The 20,593-nt window shown below is 40.5% G+C and overlaps 1 protein-coding gene across 1 annotated transcript; it reads left to right on the forward strand.

Annotated features, from left to right (window-relative positions):
• Positions 1 to 8,769: 8,769 nt before the first annotated feature.
• On the forward strand, positions 8,770 to 20,026 carry LOC126823237 (protein PIF). Its single transcript, XM_056102046.1, has 11 exons — positions 8,770 to 8,867; positions 9,895 to 9,954; positions 10,118 to 10,465; positions 11,825 to 12,034; positions 13,264 to 13,467; positions 14,831 to 15,010; positions 15,525 to 15,677; positions 16,482 to 16,813; positions 17,985 to 18,072; positions 18,474 to 18,553; positions 19,100 to 20,026. The coding sequence occupies exons 2-11, from the start codon at positions 9,900 to 9,902 to the stop codon at positions 19,214 to 19,216; spliced, it is 1,767 nt and encodes a 588-aa protein (XP_055958021.1). The 5' UTR covers positions 8,770 to 8,867; positions 9,895 to 9,899; the 3' UTR covers positions 19,217 to 20,026.
• The last annotated feature ends 567 nt before the right edge of the window (positions 20,027 to 20,593 follow it).

Genomic DNA, 20,593 nt, shown 5'->3' on the forward strand with positions numbered 1-20,593 from the left:
TTTGCACGTAGGGGTCTTTAGCAGTGGGAGAAAACCAGAGCACCCGGAGAAAACTCACGAGGTTAGACGGGCGAACTTCTCCTTGTCACGCACAAGCGCGGAATCGAAACCACGCCAATTGACTTAATGACAGACCCTATGATACAACGCGCACGTTTTAACCATTCGGTCCCCCCTCCCACCTCTATAACACAGATCTAAATTGGAAAGGGAAATGTAATGGGGGTTTAACGTCCCACTGTTCTACTCCGACCGGGCTAATGAAGACAGACATTTTTCATACAGTGTGAACTGAGGGAAATTTTGCTTGCTCTTATATCGAATTCCAACTACCAAGGGAACTTTTACATGTATGCCAATGTATACACGGGACCTGTATACGCCATACAGTGTGATATCAGGGACATTTTGCTCGGGCAGCGGCACTATGGCCTACTCTTATATCGAATTCCAACTGCCAAGGGGTGTATGCAAGGGTCCTCGGTTTTTCGTCCCATCCGAAGGACTAGACAGCTGTCCTTGTCAGGCCCTTCGTCCTGCACCACTGACAAGGGGAACCACGCCGGAAAATCTGGATGAACTTTCTCGGCCAATGCAGGGATCGAACACCCGAACTTCAGGCTAGCGAGCCAGCATCTTACCCACTTAGCCACCGTGGCTCCTAAACCGGAAAAGTAAATGAAATGAAATGAAATGGGGTTTAACGTCCTACTGTTTTGGTCTGAACTGGGCTAATGAAGACGGGCATACGCCATACAGTGTGCTATGAGGGAAATTTTGCCCGGACAGCGGCACTACGGCCTACTCTTATATCGAATTCCAACTGTCAAGGGATCTTTTACGTGCACGCCAATGTGTACACGGGACCTCGGTTTTTCGTCCGATCCGAACGACTAGACAGCTGTCCTTGTCAGCCCCTCCGTCCTGCATCACTGACAAGGGAGAACCAAGCCGGAAAATCTGGATAACTTTCTCGGCCAATGCAAGGATCGAACACCCGACCAAACCGGAAAAGGATGGAATGAATACTTAGTTCATTTTGGGACTAACATATGGCCATTCTTATTCTGTGGCTACATGTGCAATATGGGGTAGTGGGATCGAACCCTGTACTTTCTTGTCGAGTGTCCAGTTCCCAGGCAACTCAACTTCCTGGAACCTCATGTATCTTTCTATACAAGTTAGTTTGCATTCAGAAGACAGGACCCGGTATGGGCTGGGTGCCGGGTGCTTGTAAGGGGCCAGGTAACTATAGGTGGATTGGAGGGGAGGGGAAGGGAGGGGGAGAAACCGATTGTGAATTGTGCTTTCTAGAATATATCTCGATGTTTCTAGCGTTTGGCTATCTTACAAATTTATCAAAAAATATGTATATTCAACAATTAGTGAGAATATTATTATCCCCACCCCACCCCCACCCACACACTCCCCCCGCCCCCAGTCTACCAGGCTTATCCCCAGTCCGTCCCTGGACCAGGCATGAAAGAAAAAAACTAAAGTAAAAAATGATCAATAAATAATTTTGATACAGGGGAGGTAACTCTATGGAAGGATAACGTTGCCAATATTATTTCAATGTTCACTGTACAAACAAACACTATGTCAGCAGTTCAAAATACGTATTCTAGTTTTACAATTTGCAATTTCCGTTGCTCCATAATACTAATGTCACAGTGTTAAAATACAGTATAATAGTATGTAAATATAAGTGTTCCAGAAAATTATTTAAATATTTTAAAACGAACCTGCTCTTTAGTGATATGTAACACTTTAAATGGGGGGTTGGATGGCTAAATGGTTAGCACGTGCGCGCTTTATCGTAAAGCCTGTCATTGAGTCAACTGGCGTGGTTTCGAATCCTCGGTTGTACGTGATAAGGAGTAGGGTCGCCTGTCCAACCTCGTGGGTTTTCTCCGGGTCCTCCGGTTTCCTCCCACTGCTAAAGACCCCTACGTGCAAGCGAATTATTGAAATAAAATCAAACCATATGTTAGTCCCGAAATGACCTAGTTTGTGTCGAGTGGACGTTAAACCCCATCTCTCTCTCTCTCTCTCTCTCTCTCTCTCTAACACTGTCCTGTCCTGTCATTTAATAGACTTTCGTACCACCCGAATTAATTCATTTTTCTTTCCCCTTGTCAGTGATTCCGGACGGGGGCCTGGCAATGACAGCTGTCTAATCGCTCGAATGGGACGTAAAAACGAGACGGCCACGTGTACACATTAGCGTAAACGTAAAAGATCCCGTGGCAGTTGGAATTCGATACAAAAGTAGATCGTATATAACGCCGCTGTCCGGGCAAATTTTCCCTCATGGCACTGCATGGCGGATGCCCGTTTTCATTAGCCAATTCGGAGCAGACGTTAAACCCCATTTTATTTCATTTCATTGACGTTTCCCCACAGTCTGTAAATATGAGAACCGTCCTCATCCCTTCAACTGACCTTGACCTTGTAGATTGATCACATCAATTACTAATTTCCGTCCTATTCCTGACTTTTTCCGTATGCATAAGGTATAAGTTCTAATATGCGAAGTTCTATTATGCATTTGTCTATTATGCAAAATCCAGAATGGAGATGAGAGAGAGAGAGGGGGTTTAACGTCCACTCAACACAAACCAGGTCATTTCGGGACTAACATATGGTTTTAATTTTATTTCAATAATTCGCTTGTGCGTAGGGGTCTTTAGCAGTGGGGGGAAACCGGAGTACCCGGAGAAAACCCATGAGGCTGGACAGGCGAGGCTACTCCTTGTCACGTACAACCGGGGATTCGAAAACACGCCAGTTCACTCAATGACAGGCCTTATGATATAGCACGAACGTGCTAACCATTCGGCCATCCAACCCCCCAGAATGGAGAGAGTGTAATGTGCAAAATAACTGTTATAGTGTATTTGTATTATTGAAAAGCGCATTCTGTATTTTAACACTGTGACAATGGTATTGTGGAGAAATGAAAATTGCAACTTGTAAAACTAAAATAGGCATTAGAAGGGTTTTCCAGCTCACCCCTAGTGGCCCACCCCCACCCGGTTGTCGTTGGTCCAAACGCTCTCTACGTCATATGGAGCCACGCCTAGCCCTATCTTTCACCATGCTTTATGAGGTTTACCAATGTAATTGTCGTTGGTCTGCAAGCTCTCCACCCCATACGGCGCACGCCCAGCCATGTTTTTCTCTACGCTTATGAGGTTGAACCATGTGTTTCTCTAAGCTTGTATGAGGTTGAACCATGTGTTTCTCTAAGCCTGTATGAGGTTGACCAATGAAACTTGGAGATAAACATAACTATCTCGCGTATATATATGAAGACATTTTTCCCGGGCTGTAGCGGTTCCGTCTAAACTCTTGATTGAATTTCAGTGACTAGACCGGATTAAGCTTGCATTGAACCCCTGGTTGGAAGTGTCACAGAGTGAACATATTCTGATTGACTATACTGGATTAAGCTTGCATGAAACCCCTGGTTGGAAGTGTCACTGGGGTACTTGTATTAACAGTGAAAAGGGAACATATTCTGATCATTGTCCGTCAAACTCACTAAAATACAATCGGTATGCCAGTATGGTAGATACATATGTAGAGTCCAGGGGAATAACGATCAAAGTCACATTTCTGTCTTTTTGCATAAAAGGCAAAACACACTTTTGGACGCGAACATAATAACGAGTGGGTTTAATTACAACTTCAAAATTACCATACGAATCATGATTACCATTACAACAACTGACTTCCATTTTTCAGCCAAATTAAGGTAAAATAAAGGGTACGATTGATTGTATTTGTCCGGGAAGTCATTTCAGAAGGGCCTTGGTTCGATGTGACTCCGATCGTTTTTACCTGAAATTGATTGTTCCACAGAAAGCTTATACAATTTGCTACCAGATGGTGCCATTAACTGGGGTTCATTGAAAAAGTGACTTAAAGATCGTTCTTCCCCGGGCTCTTCATATACATGCGTCAACTTGTTAATCGCTACCGCAACATAAAACATCTATTTATCGTACAAAATCTCAGTCAGCAACCGCCCCCTTCCTAATGCGGCTATGGCTCCTGCACCATTAACAGGTAAACCCACGCTGAGCCCCCGCCCACCCCAATGGAAATTCTCACAACCCATCGAGATCACCGTGAATTCAGCTTCCTCTTTAACGACATAAAGTCATACTGACACAATATGTCTGGCAAAGATATAATTCAAAACTAGATTTCGCAAAAAAATAAAAAATGTAATTGAACCAGATAGTGAAATATTTGGACCCCCTTTTAATGCGCTGCTTGATGCAATATTTCCCTTGCAGCACAACATACAACAGTATGGATATTACCTTCCTTGTTCTCAAGGTGAACGTTAACTCATTAGCATCTAAATGCACACTTTACCCACTTTACCCCAAACCCCAAGTCATATTTAGATTATTATTCAGTCAAAAAAGTATTTAGTGTCGACCCCCATTATCATTTATATTGACATCGAAGACGCGTTTAGAACTTAATATTTCACAAACTAATAAAAGCGAAATTTCTTTTTAAAAATACCGTTGAATCTTGTGATAGCCATATTGTGTTGTCGTATTCAAAGGAAGCTACATTTCCTTAAAATTGTATTGCAATAAAATGAACATGTATAGGAGTTACATAATGGTTTTAACCATGAACAATTTAAAGTCCCAGGTATATGGTTCAAACAGGTGTACTTCGTGTACTCTTCGAATTGTGTATGTTGGGGAGGGAGTGGGTTGGGTCCAAAACCAAAGGTTCCCTGGTTTGATTCCGGTGTGGATCACCAATGTTTCTTAGAATAATCCAGTTTGCTTTCCCTTGCCAGTTAGGAACCACGGTGGGTAAGACGCTGGTCGCGTGTTCGATCCCTGCATTGGCCGAGAAATTTCTTCGTTTTTTTCCGACGTGGGTTCTCCTTGTCAGTGGTGCAGGATGGAGGGCCTGCCAAGGACAGCTGTCTAGTCGTTCGGATGGGACGAAAACCCGAGGTCCCGTGTATACATTAGCCTGGCACAATTTCCCTCATAGCACACTGTATCGTATGCACGTCTTCATTACCCCAGTCGGAGTAGAACAGTAGGACGCTCAACCCCATTTCATTTCCCTTGCCAGTTGTGCAGGGCGGAGCATAGACTAAAGTGCTGAAAACATCATCACCGTACCCTTTAAAACCATTGGTCTGGACGCCTGGAAGTTATTAGGCTACTCATTATAATTCAGGCGTTGGCTTCTACAACCCATTTCCGTGATTCTCAACCAGTGTGCCGCGGCACACCAGATCTTACTAAGTGTGCCGCGAAATTTTGATCGGCACACTAAGAAAATGTAAGTGGTAAGTTCATAGCTATGTTTTTCTTTATTTAATTTAAGTCATTCTATTGTCTATGACTAGTCTCTTGTCTACGATTGTATTCCGTCTGCCTTAACATGTTTTTTGTATTTGCAAAATTCAAATATTTTTCATATATATTTAGCCAGGTGTGCCGCTATTTGTTCAGGTGTTCCAAGGTGTGCCGTTGGCAAAAAAAGGCTGAGAACCACTGATCTATAAATCAATACCTTTTACCCCAGGACCCAGGTAGCTATTAGTCACGGGTTCGTTGCACAAGGATTATTCAAACCGAACGAAATGAAATCCGGTTTGATGACTGACGTTTCTGCACAATTGAATGGACGCATCATTTACATAAATAGATTTGACATAATATACATGAGTTTTAAGTACATTAGGCGTTCTAGTGACCGCCATTGCCTTGTAGTAATCTTGGTATCAACAGGTTTAAAGGCTCGATGCTCCGAAGTCAAATTTCTCACGGCTTAACCCATGCTAATATGTACTCAGATTGATTATTTAACATTTAATTATAAAAACAAAATGAAAATATAACCGCTAGATAACGCCCCGGCTTGGATTCAATTAGATTTAAGCTAAGTCCACCAAGTTTCACTGCTACTAATAAAAGATGTCGACATAGATTGACGAAATTTCAATTTGTAAATCTTAACTTTGTAAATACTGAACGGAACTGAACCATTTTTGGACAGATGTTCCGATTATTTTGGCCCAGTATTTTCGGTAATAGAGAATAATGGAGTAAAAGATATGCACTGTTGATTAACGAGACGGACTGTTCCTAACATTCGGTGGGTGCAATTTCTCGTTTTTAGCTGGTCATAAATTATTAGTCACGGATATGAACCGTGTCTTGTATGGTCATTGACGTGCATCTTAAAGAACCCCTGACAGATGCAATTTGAAGATGATTAAATGGAAACGCCGTTGTCCGGAGAGATATCCCATTATTATCCACTGCATGGCGTAGGTTAGTCTTTCTAGAAATGTAAAAAATGTAAATCCATTTCTTTTTATTCAGTGGTGAACATAAGAGTTAACTGTGATGGTTATGGTTCGTTTGGTGTAAGACAAAAGCATGTGATGCTGGTTACAGTGCCAAATTCAGACCTTGCTATTATATAGTCCAGTCAATATGGGGTTAGACCCGAAAAATATTGCCATAAAATTAATTTCAATGGGATGCATTTCAGTATAGTCCCCTAAACAACATTCCAAAAATGTTCCAAAATATTTTTGGTTGAAAAGGGTCAAATTGCTTAATATGCTAGTTAGCATAATGTCATGTTTAAAAAATTGATTAAAGGCTATAACTTCGCTATATAATAGAGACTTTTGGTAAGCGTAAATTCTTGGTCCGTATCGCGTATCCGTATGGATTTTGCGTGTGACGTCACCAATGTGTGTGTATTTCTCATACGTGATACGGAACATGGATACGGCAGCACGTATCGAACAGCTTTCATACGGAAAAGGGTCGTATAACATTGTCGTCTTTTTACTGTCTTTGTTTGCTACTTTTATACGCTGAAATGCTGTATCATAGCGTTTTTATGAATCTCTGTGTATCCTAGAACACGAAGGTGTATATTTGATGTGATTTAACCATGATAAAGACTGGAATTTAATCATTATTTTTGATGGGGTTTTTCTCGGGATTTTCATACTTTTCTGCCTACTGGTTGATCTTCGTGCTCAATTTAGGGGGGGGGGGGGCTTACAAATTTAAACTTTCTGAAATGATACATAAGTGAAACCAAAGTCGACATTAATTATTTTTAATATCGAGCGACTTCACTCCCACCGAGAAATTGTAGGCTAGGCACTTGACTAGTACTGATGGTGACCTTGGTAGATATCTGCCATCATGCTGTAATAGAACTAAGCTCGGCTCAGCGATGCAAACGTACGCGACGCGAAAATCTGCCCAAACTGAAAAACTGCATTGACGCAACGTATCACGTATACATACGGATACGTGATACGGATGGTAAAAATTCCGCTTGCCAAAAGTCTCTAATGTTCAAATGTTTTCGTGGAGAGGGAAGTCAATAAACACATTTAGAATATAATCACTTTGTTACATAATGCACAATATGCAAATTAACAGCTGCCATTAGTGTAAAACATATTTTCCCCTAAATCTGAAACTCTTTGACTTAGCTCCATGAAACCAGTACCTATATGCCCATAATTTCAGAGTCGAGGGCACCGAAAAAGATACGGAGAACAGTGCAGTTATATTTCTTGATATAGAATATGTAATTTAATAATTTAATGCACGTCTCAGTTTCCCAGGGAATAGCATGCTAGGAATAACTTGAACTAATTAAAGAGTACGCACACACTTACATGGATGACCAGGTCTTCATTAGCCCAGTTCGGAGCAGAACAGTAGGACGTTAAACCCCATTTCATTTCATTTCATTTCATGGATGACGCGAGTTGGGACATGTCATTTTACTCTAGTTGCATACAAGACGTTTGATTCGTTATACTTTTTAAAGCCGAGCGCACACGAGGGAACATTTATGTCAACGAACAAAAAACCCCGAACGAACATGGTAACGCAGACGAACGAATGTTTCAGCTCGAACAATACCTATCGCCCATAAATCACCTGATTTCAAAATGGCATATATATCACATGACATTTTTAGGTCATGTGATAAGTATGTGATCGCTGATTGGTGTGTGTGGAAAATAAAATGTTCCTCAAATGTTCGGTTTCAACTCAGACGACGACGAGAGAGAGAGATGAATGAGGTTTAACATGCACTCGACACAAACTAGGTCATTTCGGGACTAACATAATATGGTTTAATTTTATTTCAATTATTCGCTTGCGCATAGAGGTCTTTAGCAGTGGGAGGAAACCGGGGGACCCGGAGAAAACCCACGAGGTTGGACAGGCGACCTCAGACGACGAACTGAGTTCCCCATATCCAACACATTCGATTTCACGAACATCTTTTTGGAACATTTATTTTTGTTCGTGTTATTTAAATCCACAGACGGCGAACAAATTGATCTGTTAATGTTGAATCGTGTATGTTCGGCTTAAGGAAGGTCAAATGTTGGTCTAAAGTGCGTTAAGTACTTCCCGCGTGGAGCAGGGATCTTGTGTTACTTTATGAAATAAAAAAAAATTTTTGAATATTTTCATTCTTTTGTAAAACTTTTACTGGGACGAATTTCTCAGTAAAGAATGATTGGAAATGAAAGGGGTTTTTCAATGTTACCTTGATCTTTGATCGGGGAGGGGAATTTCTTAATTGTCGAGTCATCATGGGGTGGTTTCAATCTCCGGTCGCTTAAAAATACTAGTTTCAATTGGCTGACACTTTTTGAACCCGGATTTTCGCTGACAGCCAATCAGAAGCCTGTGTCGATAAATTATGCGTCTGAAGTTGTGTTAGCTACGGCTTCCAGATTGCACATAAATAGCAGCCCGAATACCCAATTTTACAGATGGGCGCCTGGTTGGAGAGGAACTGATATCCCGGTAAGTAGAATTGACTTTCTAGATTTTGGTTTTTAAAAAAGAAAATACTATTCAACTGTTTTAGTTGCTAGTATTTACAGGAATTGTGAGCCTGTGTTTAACGACTATTCCAATACAGATAACCAAGAGGACCCGGGTTTCGTTCCCGATGCTGGTCGTGAAGGTTCCGCGGGGTTTCCGGCGTGGTTTCTCCTTGACAGTGGTTCAGGATGGATGAAAAAAACGATTCCGCGTTCATATTGGCCTGGACGTAAATGATCCCTTGGCAGTTGGAAAATGATATAAGAGTGGACTGTAGCGCAGCTATCCGTGCAAAGCGACACCATAGCTCACTGCATGGCGTAAGCCCGTCTTCGTTAGCATAGTTGGAACAGAACAGTAGGACTTTAAACCCCATTTCATATCAATATTGGCACAGACGTATTTAAGGTAGCACTGGGTTTGGTCCGTAGAATAATTCGGTTCGTATTACAGCTCATCTGTAACGAGAATACACCTGTATTTTATAGAAGGTAAGAAAAGGTGTAGTAGATCGTCGTCAACACCTTTTGGGCTGTCTAAATGTTTTAATATTTGGTTTTTCTAAATACGCATAATACTGAACACGTTTCATCATAAGGTCTTTTACTGAATCAAGTGGTGCGTGATAAGGAGTTGGTTCGCCTGTCCAACGTCGTGGGTTTTCTCCGGGTCCTCCAGTTTCTTCCCACTGCTAAAGACCCCTACGCGCAAGCGAATTATTGAAATAAAATTAAACCATATGTTAGTCCCAAAATGACCTCTCTCTCTCTTTGTATTTACAAAGTCAATTGAAATTTCATCGATCTATGCCGGTATCTTTTATTGGTAGCAGTGAAACCATAGTGGGCCTAGCTTAAATTCAACTGAATCCGAGCCGGGGCGTTATCTAGCGGTTATAATTTCATTTTATTTTTTCTTAATTAAATGTTCAATAACAAATCTACCCTGAATTTATTAATTACGCCCACCTGCTAACATATAATACGAAGCATGTGAATATTTTCAGTCAATATGAAGGAACTAATTTTGGTTGTTTTGGTAGCAGCGCAATGTTCAGTCACCCACGGTAAGAACTTATTATTTATACATTTTATGAATTTATTGGCTACCTGGAAATGTCTTATCGTTAGAGAGGGGTTGGGGAGAGGGGGTATTCTGGCAAACTATGTTTAGAATATTTTTTAAATTAATATTTTTAAATTTGTAATTCTATTGCCTCTGTTTTACAGCACAAACTGCTACATGTGGTGAACAGAGATTTGATGTCATTGCTCTTGTAGATGGATCCGGGAGTATTGCAAGGGCCGATTTCCAAAAAATAAAAAATTCTTTGGAGATGTTTCCGGCTTCTCTTGGACTAAATGGAGTTGACAGGCGTTTTGGAGTGGCAGTTTTTAGCTCAATTGTAACGGTACCTATTCCATTATCTAGCAACGTGACTGCCTTGATGTCGGGTATTGCTTCTCTGCAACAACCAAAGGGAGGGACAAATACAGCTTTGGGATTGACGCGTGTGATTCAAGAATTTGAAGATTATGGAATACCAGAAAATAAACAATTTATTATTGTAATAACAGGTAGAGGAAAAATAACTTCTTCCATTTTTTTAGTTGGGTATGGGGTGGCACAGTGGGTTTTAGTTGGGTATGGGGTCGTACAGTGGGGGTGGTACAGTGGGTTTTAGAGTATATTCTACGTGACAGGAAATAGGGTCCCCTAGATAACCTTGTGAGTTTTCGTCGTGTCAACAGGCCTGTATCACTAACATAGAGAAATCAAGCGGAGAAATCACAAAGCACATTCTCGGTCAATACCGAGATAGAACCTGTATCATAAGTTCTGTCATCGAGTCAACTGGCGTGGTTTCGAATTCCCGGTTGTTCGTGACAAGGAATAGGGTCGCTTGTCTAACCTCGTGGGTTTTCTCCAGGTCCCTGCGCCCCCCCCCCAAGCGAATTATTGAAATAAAATTGAAGCATGTTTAAGTTCCGAAATTACTTAGTTTGTGTCGAGTGGACGTTAAACCAATTCCTCTCTCCCTCTCTCTCTCTCTCTCTCCCTCTCTCCACCCCCCCTCCCTACTAGTACATTGAGGTCATCGACTGAAAACTCACGATGAACAATCGTTTACAGTACAGGCCCCAAATTATGAAATAAGTTCCCATTTGCCCAGAAGTTCTACCTCCTTTAAATCTTAAATACCTGTGAATAAAGCCCCGAATCATATAATTACATAAGTTAGTACGAATATTTTAGAGGCTACATCAATTTTTTTTATTGGGGCATTTTATTTTTACAGTACTTAAAGATGCACTGTGCATTACTTTATTCTGAGCGACCTAAGGACTGTCTGGAGAATAGCGAATTCTCGATTGTCATTGCTACTGTTGTTACGATATTACGCAAAGTCTCGATTATCCATTTTCTAATTAAATCATTAACCGACAATCGTGTTTAAATCCGTTGAAAATCAAGTGCATCCGACGGCATAGAGAGTTGATTATGGTCTTGGCAAGTTAATAAATGTCGTATTAATAATTTAGATAACATTTAAGGCCTGAATAAAGACCTACAAATGGGCAGTTTTAGCTCTTGGGGGGTTGGATGGCCGAATGGTTAGCACGCGCGCGCTGTATCATACGGTCTGTCATTGAGTCAACTGGCGGGGTTTCGATTCCCCGGTTGTACGTAATAAGGAGTAGGGTCGCCTGTCCAACCTCGTGGGTTTTCTCCGGGTCCTCCGGTTTCCTCCCACTGCTAAAGACCCCTACGCGCAAGCGAATTATTGAAATAAAACTGAACCATGTGTTAGTCCCGAAATGACCTAGTTTGTGTCGAGTGGACGTTAAACCCCATTTCTCTCTCTCTCGTTTTAGCTCTTGAATATTAAACTCGTTAATTTTGCTACGTTTTTTGTTAACCTTTTATTTTAACAGATGGAAGGTCGAATAATATGAACGCAACATTGGCCGCTGCAGCACAAGCAAAGAACATGGGTATAAGCGTGTTTGCTGTTGGGGTTGGTAGTGGTCCCGTGGCCTCAGAATTAGCAGGAATCGCCTCGGATTCGTCACAGGTCATCAACATTGATAATTTCGATCAACTTACCCAAACAATAGTTGGCGTGATAGCTATGGTCTGTGATGGTAAGTAATTTATAGGGTGAATTCTTTTCTTACTAATTCACCAACAATACAACAAAAGAACTAACTAACACATAATTTAAAGACTAATCATTAGGACATCTAAAATACGTGAGATTGGCGTCTTTAGGGACTTGCCGAGCCTATCATACTAGCTGGCTCCTCCGTCTCAGTCTATCCGTGCTAGACGGTGTAGTGTATTTTAGACGTGATTTTCTTTCTTATCTATAACTCAATAGTTAATCGCGGAAATATCATTACTAATGATATTATAATATTTAATGATGCAGGAGGGAGCCACGGTGGCTAAATGGGTATGCCAGTGGCTCGCTATCCTTGGTCTCGCGTGTTCGATCCCTGCATTGACTGAGAAAGTTCATCTGGATTTTCCGATGTGGTTTCCTCTTTTCAGTGGTGCAGGACGAAGAGACTGACGAGGACGAAATGCCGAGGTCCCGTTTACACATTGGCATGCACGTAAAAGATCCCTTGGCAGTTGGAATTCGATATAAGAGTAGGCCGTGGCGCCACTGCCCGGTCAAAATTTCCCTCATAGCACACTGTATGACGTATGTCCGGCTTCATTAGCTACTCATCGTTTTCTTTGTAACTTTAAATGTTGTTTTTAAACTTTGTTTTTTTTCAGAAACTTTTAAATTGTTTAACTTATTATAAGTTTTTTTTTTAAATTTTTATTTTTAAATTTTAAACTATAATTTTCTTTTGTTCGGCTAATAAACATTTTATTTTAAACTTTAAATTTTGTTTTTAAAGTGTCGGCTTTCTTTTTTAAACATTCAATTCTTAATCTTAATTTTTTTTCGTCGTTGTCGGTGCCGGGTGGAGTACAATAGGATGTTAAACCTCATTTCAGTCCAATTCTATTTTAATTATTATCTTTTTAAACTTGTATATTGTTAAATTTAAAACCATGTAAACACAGAGAAGCGATCACTGTGCACAATCATTTCAAACAAGAACTAATCAAAGTTTTATCATTCTGTTCTATTATAGATACCGAGGTCCCGTGTACACATTTACATACACGTAAAAGATCCCTTGGCTGTTGAAGTTCTGCATAAGAGTAGACCGTAGCTTTAGTATCTGGGAAAATCTCCCTTTATAGCGCACTGCATTAATGTACATACCTCTTAATCAACCCAGGCGTATCAGAACAGAAGGACGTTAAACCCCATTTCATTCCATCTCATTTCGTTTCATTTGTATTACAGATACCGATGTTTACACCGATGATGGACCATGTTTTGGATGTATCCTGAGGAATGGTATTGGTTACCTCCGAACTAGCGATTGCGATAAATTCCTACAATGTCAACTATCACTCGCCTATACTGTCAAACAGTGCCCGTTTGGAACTTATTGGGACCAATCTGCTCTCACCTGTAATTATATTGGCAAAGTCAACTGTCCTAATGGTAGGTAAGATTAGTAGACAAATAAAACGCAATTGTCATTAGTCCAGTCGGAGCAGAAAAGTAGGCCGTGAAACACCGTTCTGTTTCAGTATGCAAAACCTTCCATTACAGTAGACTGACCCCAATGGAAAAACTGTGTATATAGAAAGTTAAAACCCATTACAGTAGACTGACCCCAGTAGAATAACAGTACATATAGAAAGTTCAAACACATTACAGTAGACTGACTAATTGATGTAGAATAACAGAAAGACAGAAATGGACTTTAACGTCGACTCAAAACTAGTTCATTTCGGGACGCATTCTTTTCTCCTTGATCGCCGGCGGTCCCAGTGCTGACAGTGTATATACTAATGTCCAAAAAGAAAGTATACACTGTGCATTTTGTGCTGCATCAACCAAAGTCGTTTTTCCATGGTATACGGTATTTGGGTAGAATGTCAATTTGTTTCACATTTTTATTTTGCTTAGAAATGTAGAGTTTGGACGCAAGAGACAAACTCAGTAATGCTTTATCAAATGTTTTTAATCTAAACAAAACTTAGTCATACTTTTAGTGTGTATACTTTCTTTTAGACATCAGTATATTTGTGCTGACAGTGTATAGTTGTCCTGACAGTGTATAGATGTCCTGACAGTGTTTATTTGTCCTGACAGTGTTTATTTGTCCTGACAATGTATAGTTTTCCTGACGATGACAGATGTTACACTTGTAAATACTTTCTCAGTTCATTTTGTCCTATTTTCATACGTGTCATACAGTTGAAAGAATTCATGTCTGATTTAGCTTCTCCTCGTGATTGACACAATAGTATACCTAGTCTCGAGTTCACAAAGCATTCTCAGACTTAAGTTAAGAATTTACTCAAATTGCACAAAGCATTCGCAGACCTAAGTTAAGAATTTACTCAAATTACACAAAGCATTCGCAGAATTAAGTTAAGAATTTACTCAAATTGTGAACAGGGGGCCTTATATGATTTCACTGTGTCAACGGAAAAGGTTTTTGTCAGTCAGCCAGTTCTATCGAAGTACATGCGCACCAGGAACCTTCCACGATGTTACGGCAGCCATCTTGTATTCGACCGTAGTCGTTCGATGTACAATGTATGAATAATCATAATAAGTTCCATGTCGATTGTGCTGGGCGTTTTTATGGAGTGTTACCACCAAGATTAGGACGATTCCTAAGGGCATGAATCAGTTCTTGGTTAACAAATAGAAATCGTAAACATAATACGTTTGTGTAATACAGGGTCGCATTAGATATTTCCACACACATTTGTTCTCGACATATTGATCCTTACTTACTCATCGTATTTTAATAACCCTAACCCTAACCCCCTAATGTTTTATTTTACAGATGTATGTACCGCACCAACACCACCTGCCACCTATAAAACCAGCGGAAATTGTTCTCAGTATTATCAATGTGTTAACGGAGTGTCACACAGCCGAACATGCCCCGAGGGTCAATCCTACAATGCTATTCTAGGGTACTGTATCACGGATTCAGACTGCAAACCAGAGCCGCCAGTCCCGAGTAAGTTTACCGTTTCATTTCTTTTTAGGTTGGGGATTCGGTGGCTGAATGGTTTAACGCGTGCGCATTAGATCATAAAGTCTGTCATTGAATCATCTGACGTGGTTTCGATGCCCCGCTTGGACGCGATAAGAAGTAGGGTAATTTGTCTAACTTCATAGGTTTTCTCCGGGTCCGCCGGTTTTCTCCAACTGCTAAAGATCTCTCTACACCCCCTAACCCCCATCCGCTCTCTCCTCTGATCTTTACTGAATCAAAAAGGTCCTGTCATCCCCCATCTTGGAATAGCTAACTCATATCTCTAATTCATAGTGTCAAGGGTTCTTTTACGTGCACACGGGATTTTGGCTTTTCGTCCCATCCGAACAATTAGACGAGGTTCCTCGTTTGGACATCTCACCTGCACCACTGACAAGGAGGGTCAACCTCAGGTTAGCGGACCAACACCTTACTCTCTGAGCCTCCACGGCACCTTATCTGACCTCTGTAACGATATATATGTATATTATTTCAGGAAAGTGTCACATGACAGCCATATTAAACGAGCCCTGTTACTACAATTGGGATGTTTATGGAGTAACATATAAGATGCCCTGTCCTGGTGGAACAGCTTATGATCAATCTGTCTGTGGTTGTAGTACATCCGTTCATACATCTTGTATACCAGGTCAGTGTCTTAATCTAATTAAATCTTGTACACCGGGCCAGGGACTCAATCTAATTAGATCAATTACACCGGGTCAATCTAATTAAATCAGTTACACCGGGTCAATCTAATTAAATCAGTTACACCGGGTCAATCTAATTGAATCATGTACGCCGGGTCAGTTATTCGATCTAATTCATTCCAGATACTTTTATCGTGGTGTTTGTTTCGCTGGTCACTTCAGTAACATTTATAATGCGTCCAATGCATGTGACAACATAATACATGTAGTATCCTTGACGTGGATTATACAGCATAGTCAATACCTCATTACGAAAGGTTATGAAAGTGTTTTGATCGGTAGTTTATCTGAAATGTACCAGTCACAATCCGGCCATTTCGGAATTTACCCTTAAAAAATCTATTTTGTGACCAACATGAACTGAAGTGCACAAGCTTAAAATAAAATGGAATGGAATGAAATTACACGGGGTTCGACGTTCTGGCTTTCTCCACCGATTGTACTCATGACATGAAATGAATTTTAACGTCCTTTTGTTCTGCTTCGACTGGGCGAATGAGGGAAATTTCGCCAGGACAGCGGCGCTACGGCCTACCCATATATCGAATTGCGACTGCCAATAGATCGTTTACGTACACGCCATTGTGTACATGGGATCTCGGTTTTTCGTCCTATCCGAAAGACTAGACAGCTATCTTGGCAAGCCCTGTGCTAGTGATGATAGGTGTACATAATGCAGTGTGTTAGGAAAACAGTCTATTATTGTTGACGTTTTGAATAGTAATACATTAATATACTTTCAGTTTGTAAGCCTATTGTCCACATCGATTTTAACAGTGCCGAACCAGGAGAGTATGGTAACTATGGAGCTGTTATACAGAATGGTCTAGCATACTTTAATGGTAGAAGCAGCATCAAGATTCCTCGACTGGCGAATGTTGACTTCCGAGATCGGATCACCATCTACACGAGATACAGAGCTGAATTTCCTAGCAATACAACTCAACAAGCCGTCGTTGCTAATGGTGACTGCAATGAAGCGTCAACAATTGCTATTGTAGCTGATGGTCAGTCAACTGAATTTACAGCTCAAAGCGTGTCCAGATCACCACAGACACTGACTACTTCTACATCTGTAAGTAACACGATTCAATCGGTACTCCGTGGTTTCTATAAACGAATAAAAAATCTGTCGATACTGGTATGGGGGGGGGGGGCGTTGATATGTGTATAGAGAGACTGCACTCGATTAAGGATTTTTACTTTGCTGTTACAAAATGAAAGATGCACAATACAATAATTGCATTCTCATCACAGACTTTTTAAAAATTAATATTCTGCTTAGGATTCCAATATGGTTAAATGCATATAATAACACCAAAAAGGTTAGCAGGTGCGCGCTGTATCATAAGGTCTTTCATTGAGTCAACTGGCTGTACGTGACAAGGAGTAGGGTCGCCTGTCCAACCTCTTTGAGTTTTCTCCGGGTCCTCCGACTTCCTCTCAGTGCTAAAGACCCCTACGCGCAAGCGAATTATTGAAATAAAGTTGAACCATGTCTTAGTCCAGAAATGACATAGTTTGTGTCTAGTAGACGTTAAACTCCATTTCTATCTCTATAATGGTACCATTCGTATCGACTAGTAAAATTTCCCAGCAACTGAAACGCCGCTGGCTTTATTCTACAAACAAATCAAAATAGATTCACAGTACTTCGTACGTTCTTGCAGAATTCTTAATAAATAACTTGAATTCCCATGGGTAGTAGTCAATTTTACTCATGTTATAAGTGTATTCTGACCATTAGAATTCGGCAAAATCTTCCCACAAAGTCCAGCAAATGTCATTTCAGGGATTCTAGATTCAAAAATTTCACTTGGGAAGCATGACCCCCGCTCCCGACCCCTAGAAAGCTCACAGGGTGTTCGGCTCATACTTTTTGTTGAAGCTCCTATCAGCCCCAAACTATATATTCGGCATTGCCTATGGAAATGTAATTATTACTTTTGCGAATACTGAAGCTGAACATATCCGCCAGCGCAGTATTGGAAATTTTCCATACATTCTAGCAAATTTGTATCTTATGTCTTGAGGAATCCTTAATCACGTCATCGCCAAACACTGAGTCTGGAACGCAGAACCTTGTAGAACAGATAGTGTGCTGTCCGTGCGATTAGCCAGTAGCCCTTTTGTAAAGATTGTGTCCTTGAATTTCATTGATTATATTATGTTACATTGTTCTGCTAAATGTTCTACTAAATTTTGCTCACTTAATGTTGTTCTTTTAAATGTTTTATTTGATGTAGAGCACTTGGAAAGAAGTTGTATACAAATTGAAATCAGGAACGTTCAGTGGTAAAGATGGTCTTCAACTCGATTCCACGCCTTTTGCAGGTAACTGAATTGGTACTAGTAACTTGCAAATATTTTTTTAGCAGTTTTGATGCGTTTTGGTTTTTAGGGTTTTGTAAGCATGCACCATCGATCGTGCAATGGGTTGTTTATCAATGAGGTGAACAGATGATTTTGGTGAGAAAACTTGTTTTAGTTAATTAAAGGAAAAGTGTCTCTGCTGAGTACGAAACTCATTTCTTGGAACTCTTGATGACCAGGTGGCCTGATAAAAGTAGCGAGCCATGTTCTGATAGGGATCAGATGTTCTGGTAGGGATCAGATGTTCTGGTAAAATTAACAAGCCATGTTCTGGCAGGGATCAGATGTTCTGGTAAAATTAACAATCCATGTTCTGGTAGGGATCGGATGGTTATAATGTGTATTTTTCTTCTATTTTACAGGACTGTTGCAAGTATCACAGTGTGCCTTCCAGGTGGGTCATGGTGAGGGATTTAATGATTTCCGTGGATGGGTTGATTATGTAAGTTTTTAATTTTCTTTGTTACAAAAACTCAATTATCTTTAAAATATGTCGATATTATTTGGTATTTCAATGAAATATTTGAGCTGATTAAATTCTATAAAATTACTTGAGATATTCCTGGGTGATTTCCAGGTCCGTGGACCTGACCAGGAGCAGTGGCAAGTCGTTCAAATGAGTTATAGTGTTGAGATATTCCTGCGTGATTTCCAGGGCTTCGATCCTGCTTTGGCCGAGAAAGTTCATCCAGATTTTCCGGCGTGGTTCCCCTTTGTCAGTAATGCAGGACGTAGGACCTGACAAGGACCAGTGGCAAGTCGTTCGGATGAGCTAGTGTACACATTGGCGTGCACGTAAATAAAAAAACCATTGGCAGTTCGAAATAGTTGGAATTCAAAATGAATAAGAATAGACCGTAGCTCCGCTGCCCGGGAAGAATTTCCTTCAATATACATTGCATGACGTACGCCCGTCTTGATTAGCCCAAGAAGTGCTGAACAGTAGGACTTTCAACCCTGTCTTATTTATTTCTTGTTGTATTTTTAGGTTATAATTACATTATGCGATATAAATCTTCTCAGCTCTACAACACCTACTGCTGCTACTGCTACTGCTACAACTACGACTGCAGCTACTACACGACCTAAACATACGTCTCAGTAATTTCAATCATTTCAATTAGTGAGAGAGAGAGGGAATGGGGGTTTAACATCCACTCGACACAAACTAGGTCATTTTGGGACTAACATATGGTTTAATTTTATTTCAATAATTCGCTTGCGCATGGGGGTCTTTAGCAATGGGAGGAAACCGGAGGACCCGGAGAAAACCCACGAGGTAGTAAAATGTGCTAAAGAAGTAATAATTGAATGTCTTTTGTCCGTACAGTTCTAAAAAGAGTAATATTAAATATGGCTTTTGTTAGAATTATTTTTGCGTATGATACATTGATGCAGCATACACATACGTCTGTTTAGTTCAATTAATACTTAAAGATACATTATGTAAGATTTAGATAAAGAGCTAGCCATTTTTGCTGTAATATTTCGAAAATAGATAATGTAAAATGAAAAATTTCATTCAAATTACTCTATGGCGAGCGACGATATTAGCCTTTGAAGGTTTGACTAGACGTGTGCAATAATTTCAACCACCGTATTGGTTGTTCGAAGCTAAGTCTCGCTCCTCCATTTTTAGCTTAAATCAAAATATGGCTGAACTGTTCTAATCTATTTAATATCGGAGAAATCCGATGCTATCGAGAGTTGATTATGGCCTGGATAATTTAATTAATGTCTAATTAATAGTCTAGAGAGCATTTCAGGCCCAAAGAAAGACCTGCAATAAGCAGATGTAGCGCTTGCATGCGTGTTTAAACCTAGGAAGTAACGTGCCTCTCACAAAATATGGCTTTTGTTAGAATTATTTTTACGTATAATATACTGTGTCAATAAAGGTTTTATATAACCCAGAGTTATTGTATTCTCATTATTCAGTGCCATGTTCCGAGGATATATTCAATTTAAATAGGACAAAATCCCGTGGGTCCCCGTGGGTCCCCGTGTACATTTTGACGCATGAGCAAAAGTACCCTTGACCACTGGAATTCAATGATGGGTATGCCAAGGAAATGTCCCGAGCACTCTTCTTCTCCCCAGCACGCAGGTATTGGGCGAGAACGTCCCTCGGGATTTAATATAAAAGTAGGTCGTATTGCCACTGTCTAGGCAAAATGTCCCGCTAGAACATTGTATGGCGTATGTCCGTCTCCCTTTGCTCAGCCAGAGCAGAATAGTAGGACGTTAAACCCCATTTCATTTCTCCCTAGCACCGCACACGAAGGTCGAAGGGATGCTTAATTCCACGTTTGGTCAGAGTAGCGGAAATTGAACTGAAAACTGTTTCTATCTGTTTTTTCGAATACACGGCATGTAGTGATGGGTATCGGGCATATGACAGCGCATGCAATGACATAACTAGGTCCTAGAACTAGTCTTAAGTCTATTATTATCCACTGCAAGTGATGGTGGTGGTATCGGG

This window comes from Patella vulgata, chromosome 6 (genome assembly GCF_932274485.2).
Source record: "Patella vulgata chromosome 6, xgPatVulg1.2, whole genome shotgun sequence".
NCBI classification, from domain to species: Eukaryota; Metazoa; Mollusca; class Gastropoda; family Patellidae; genus Patella; species Patella vulgata.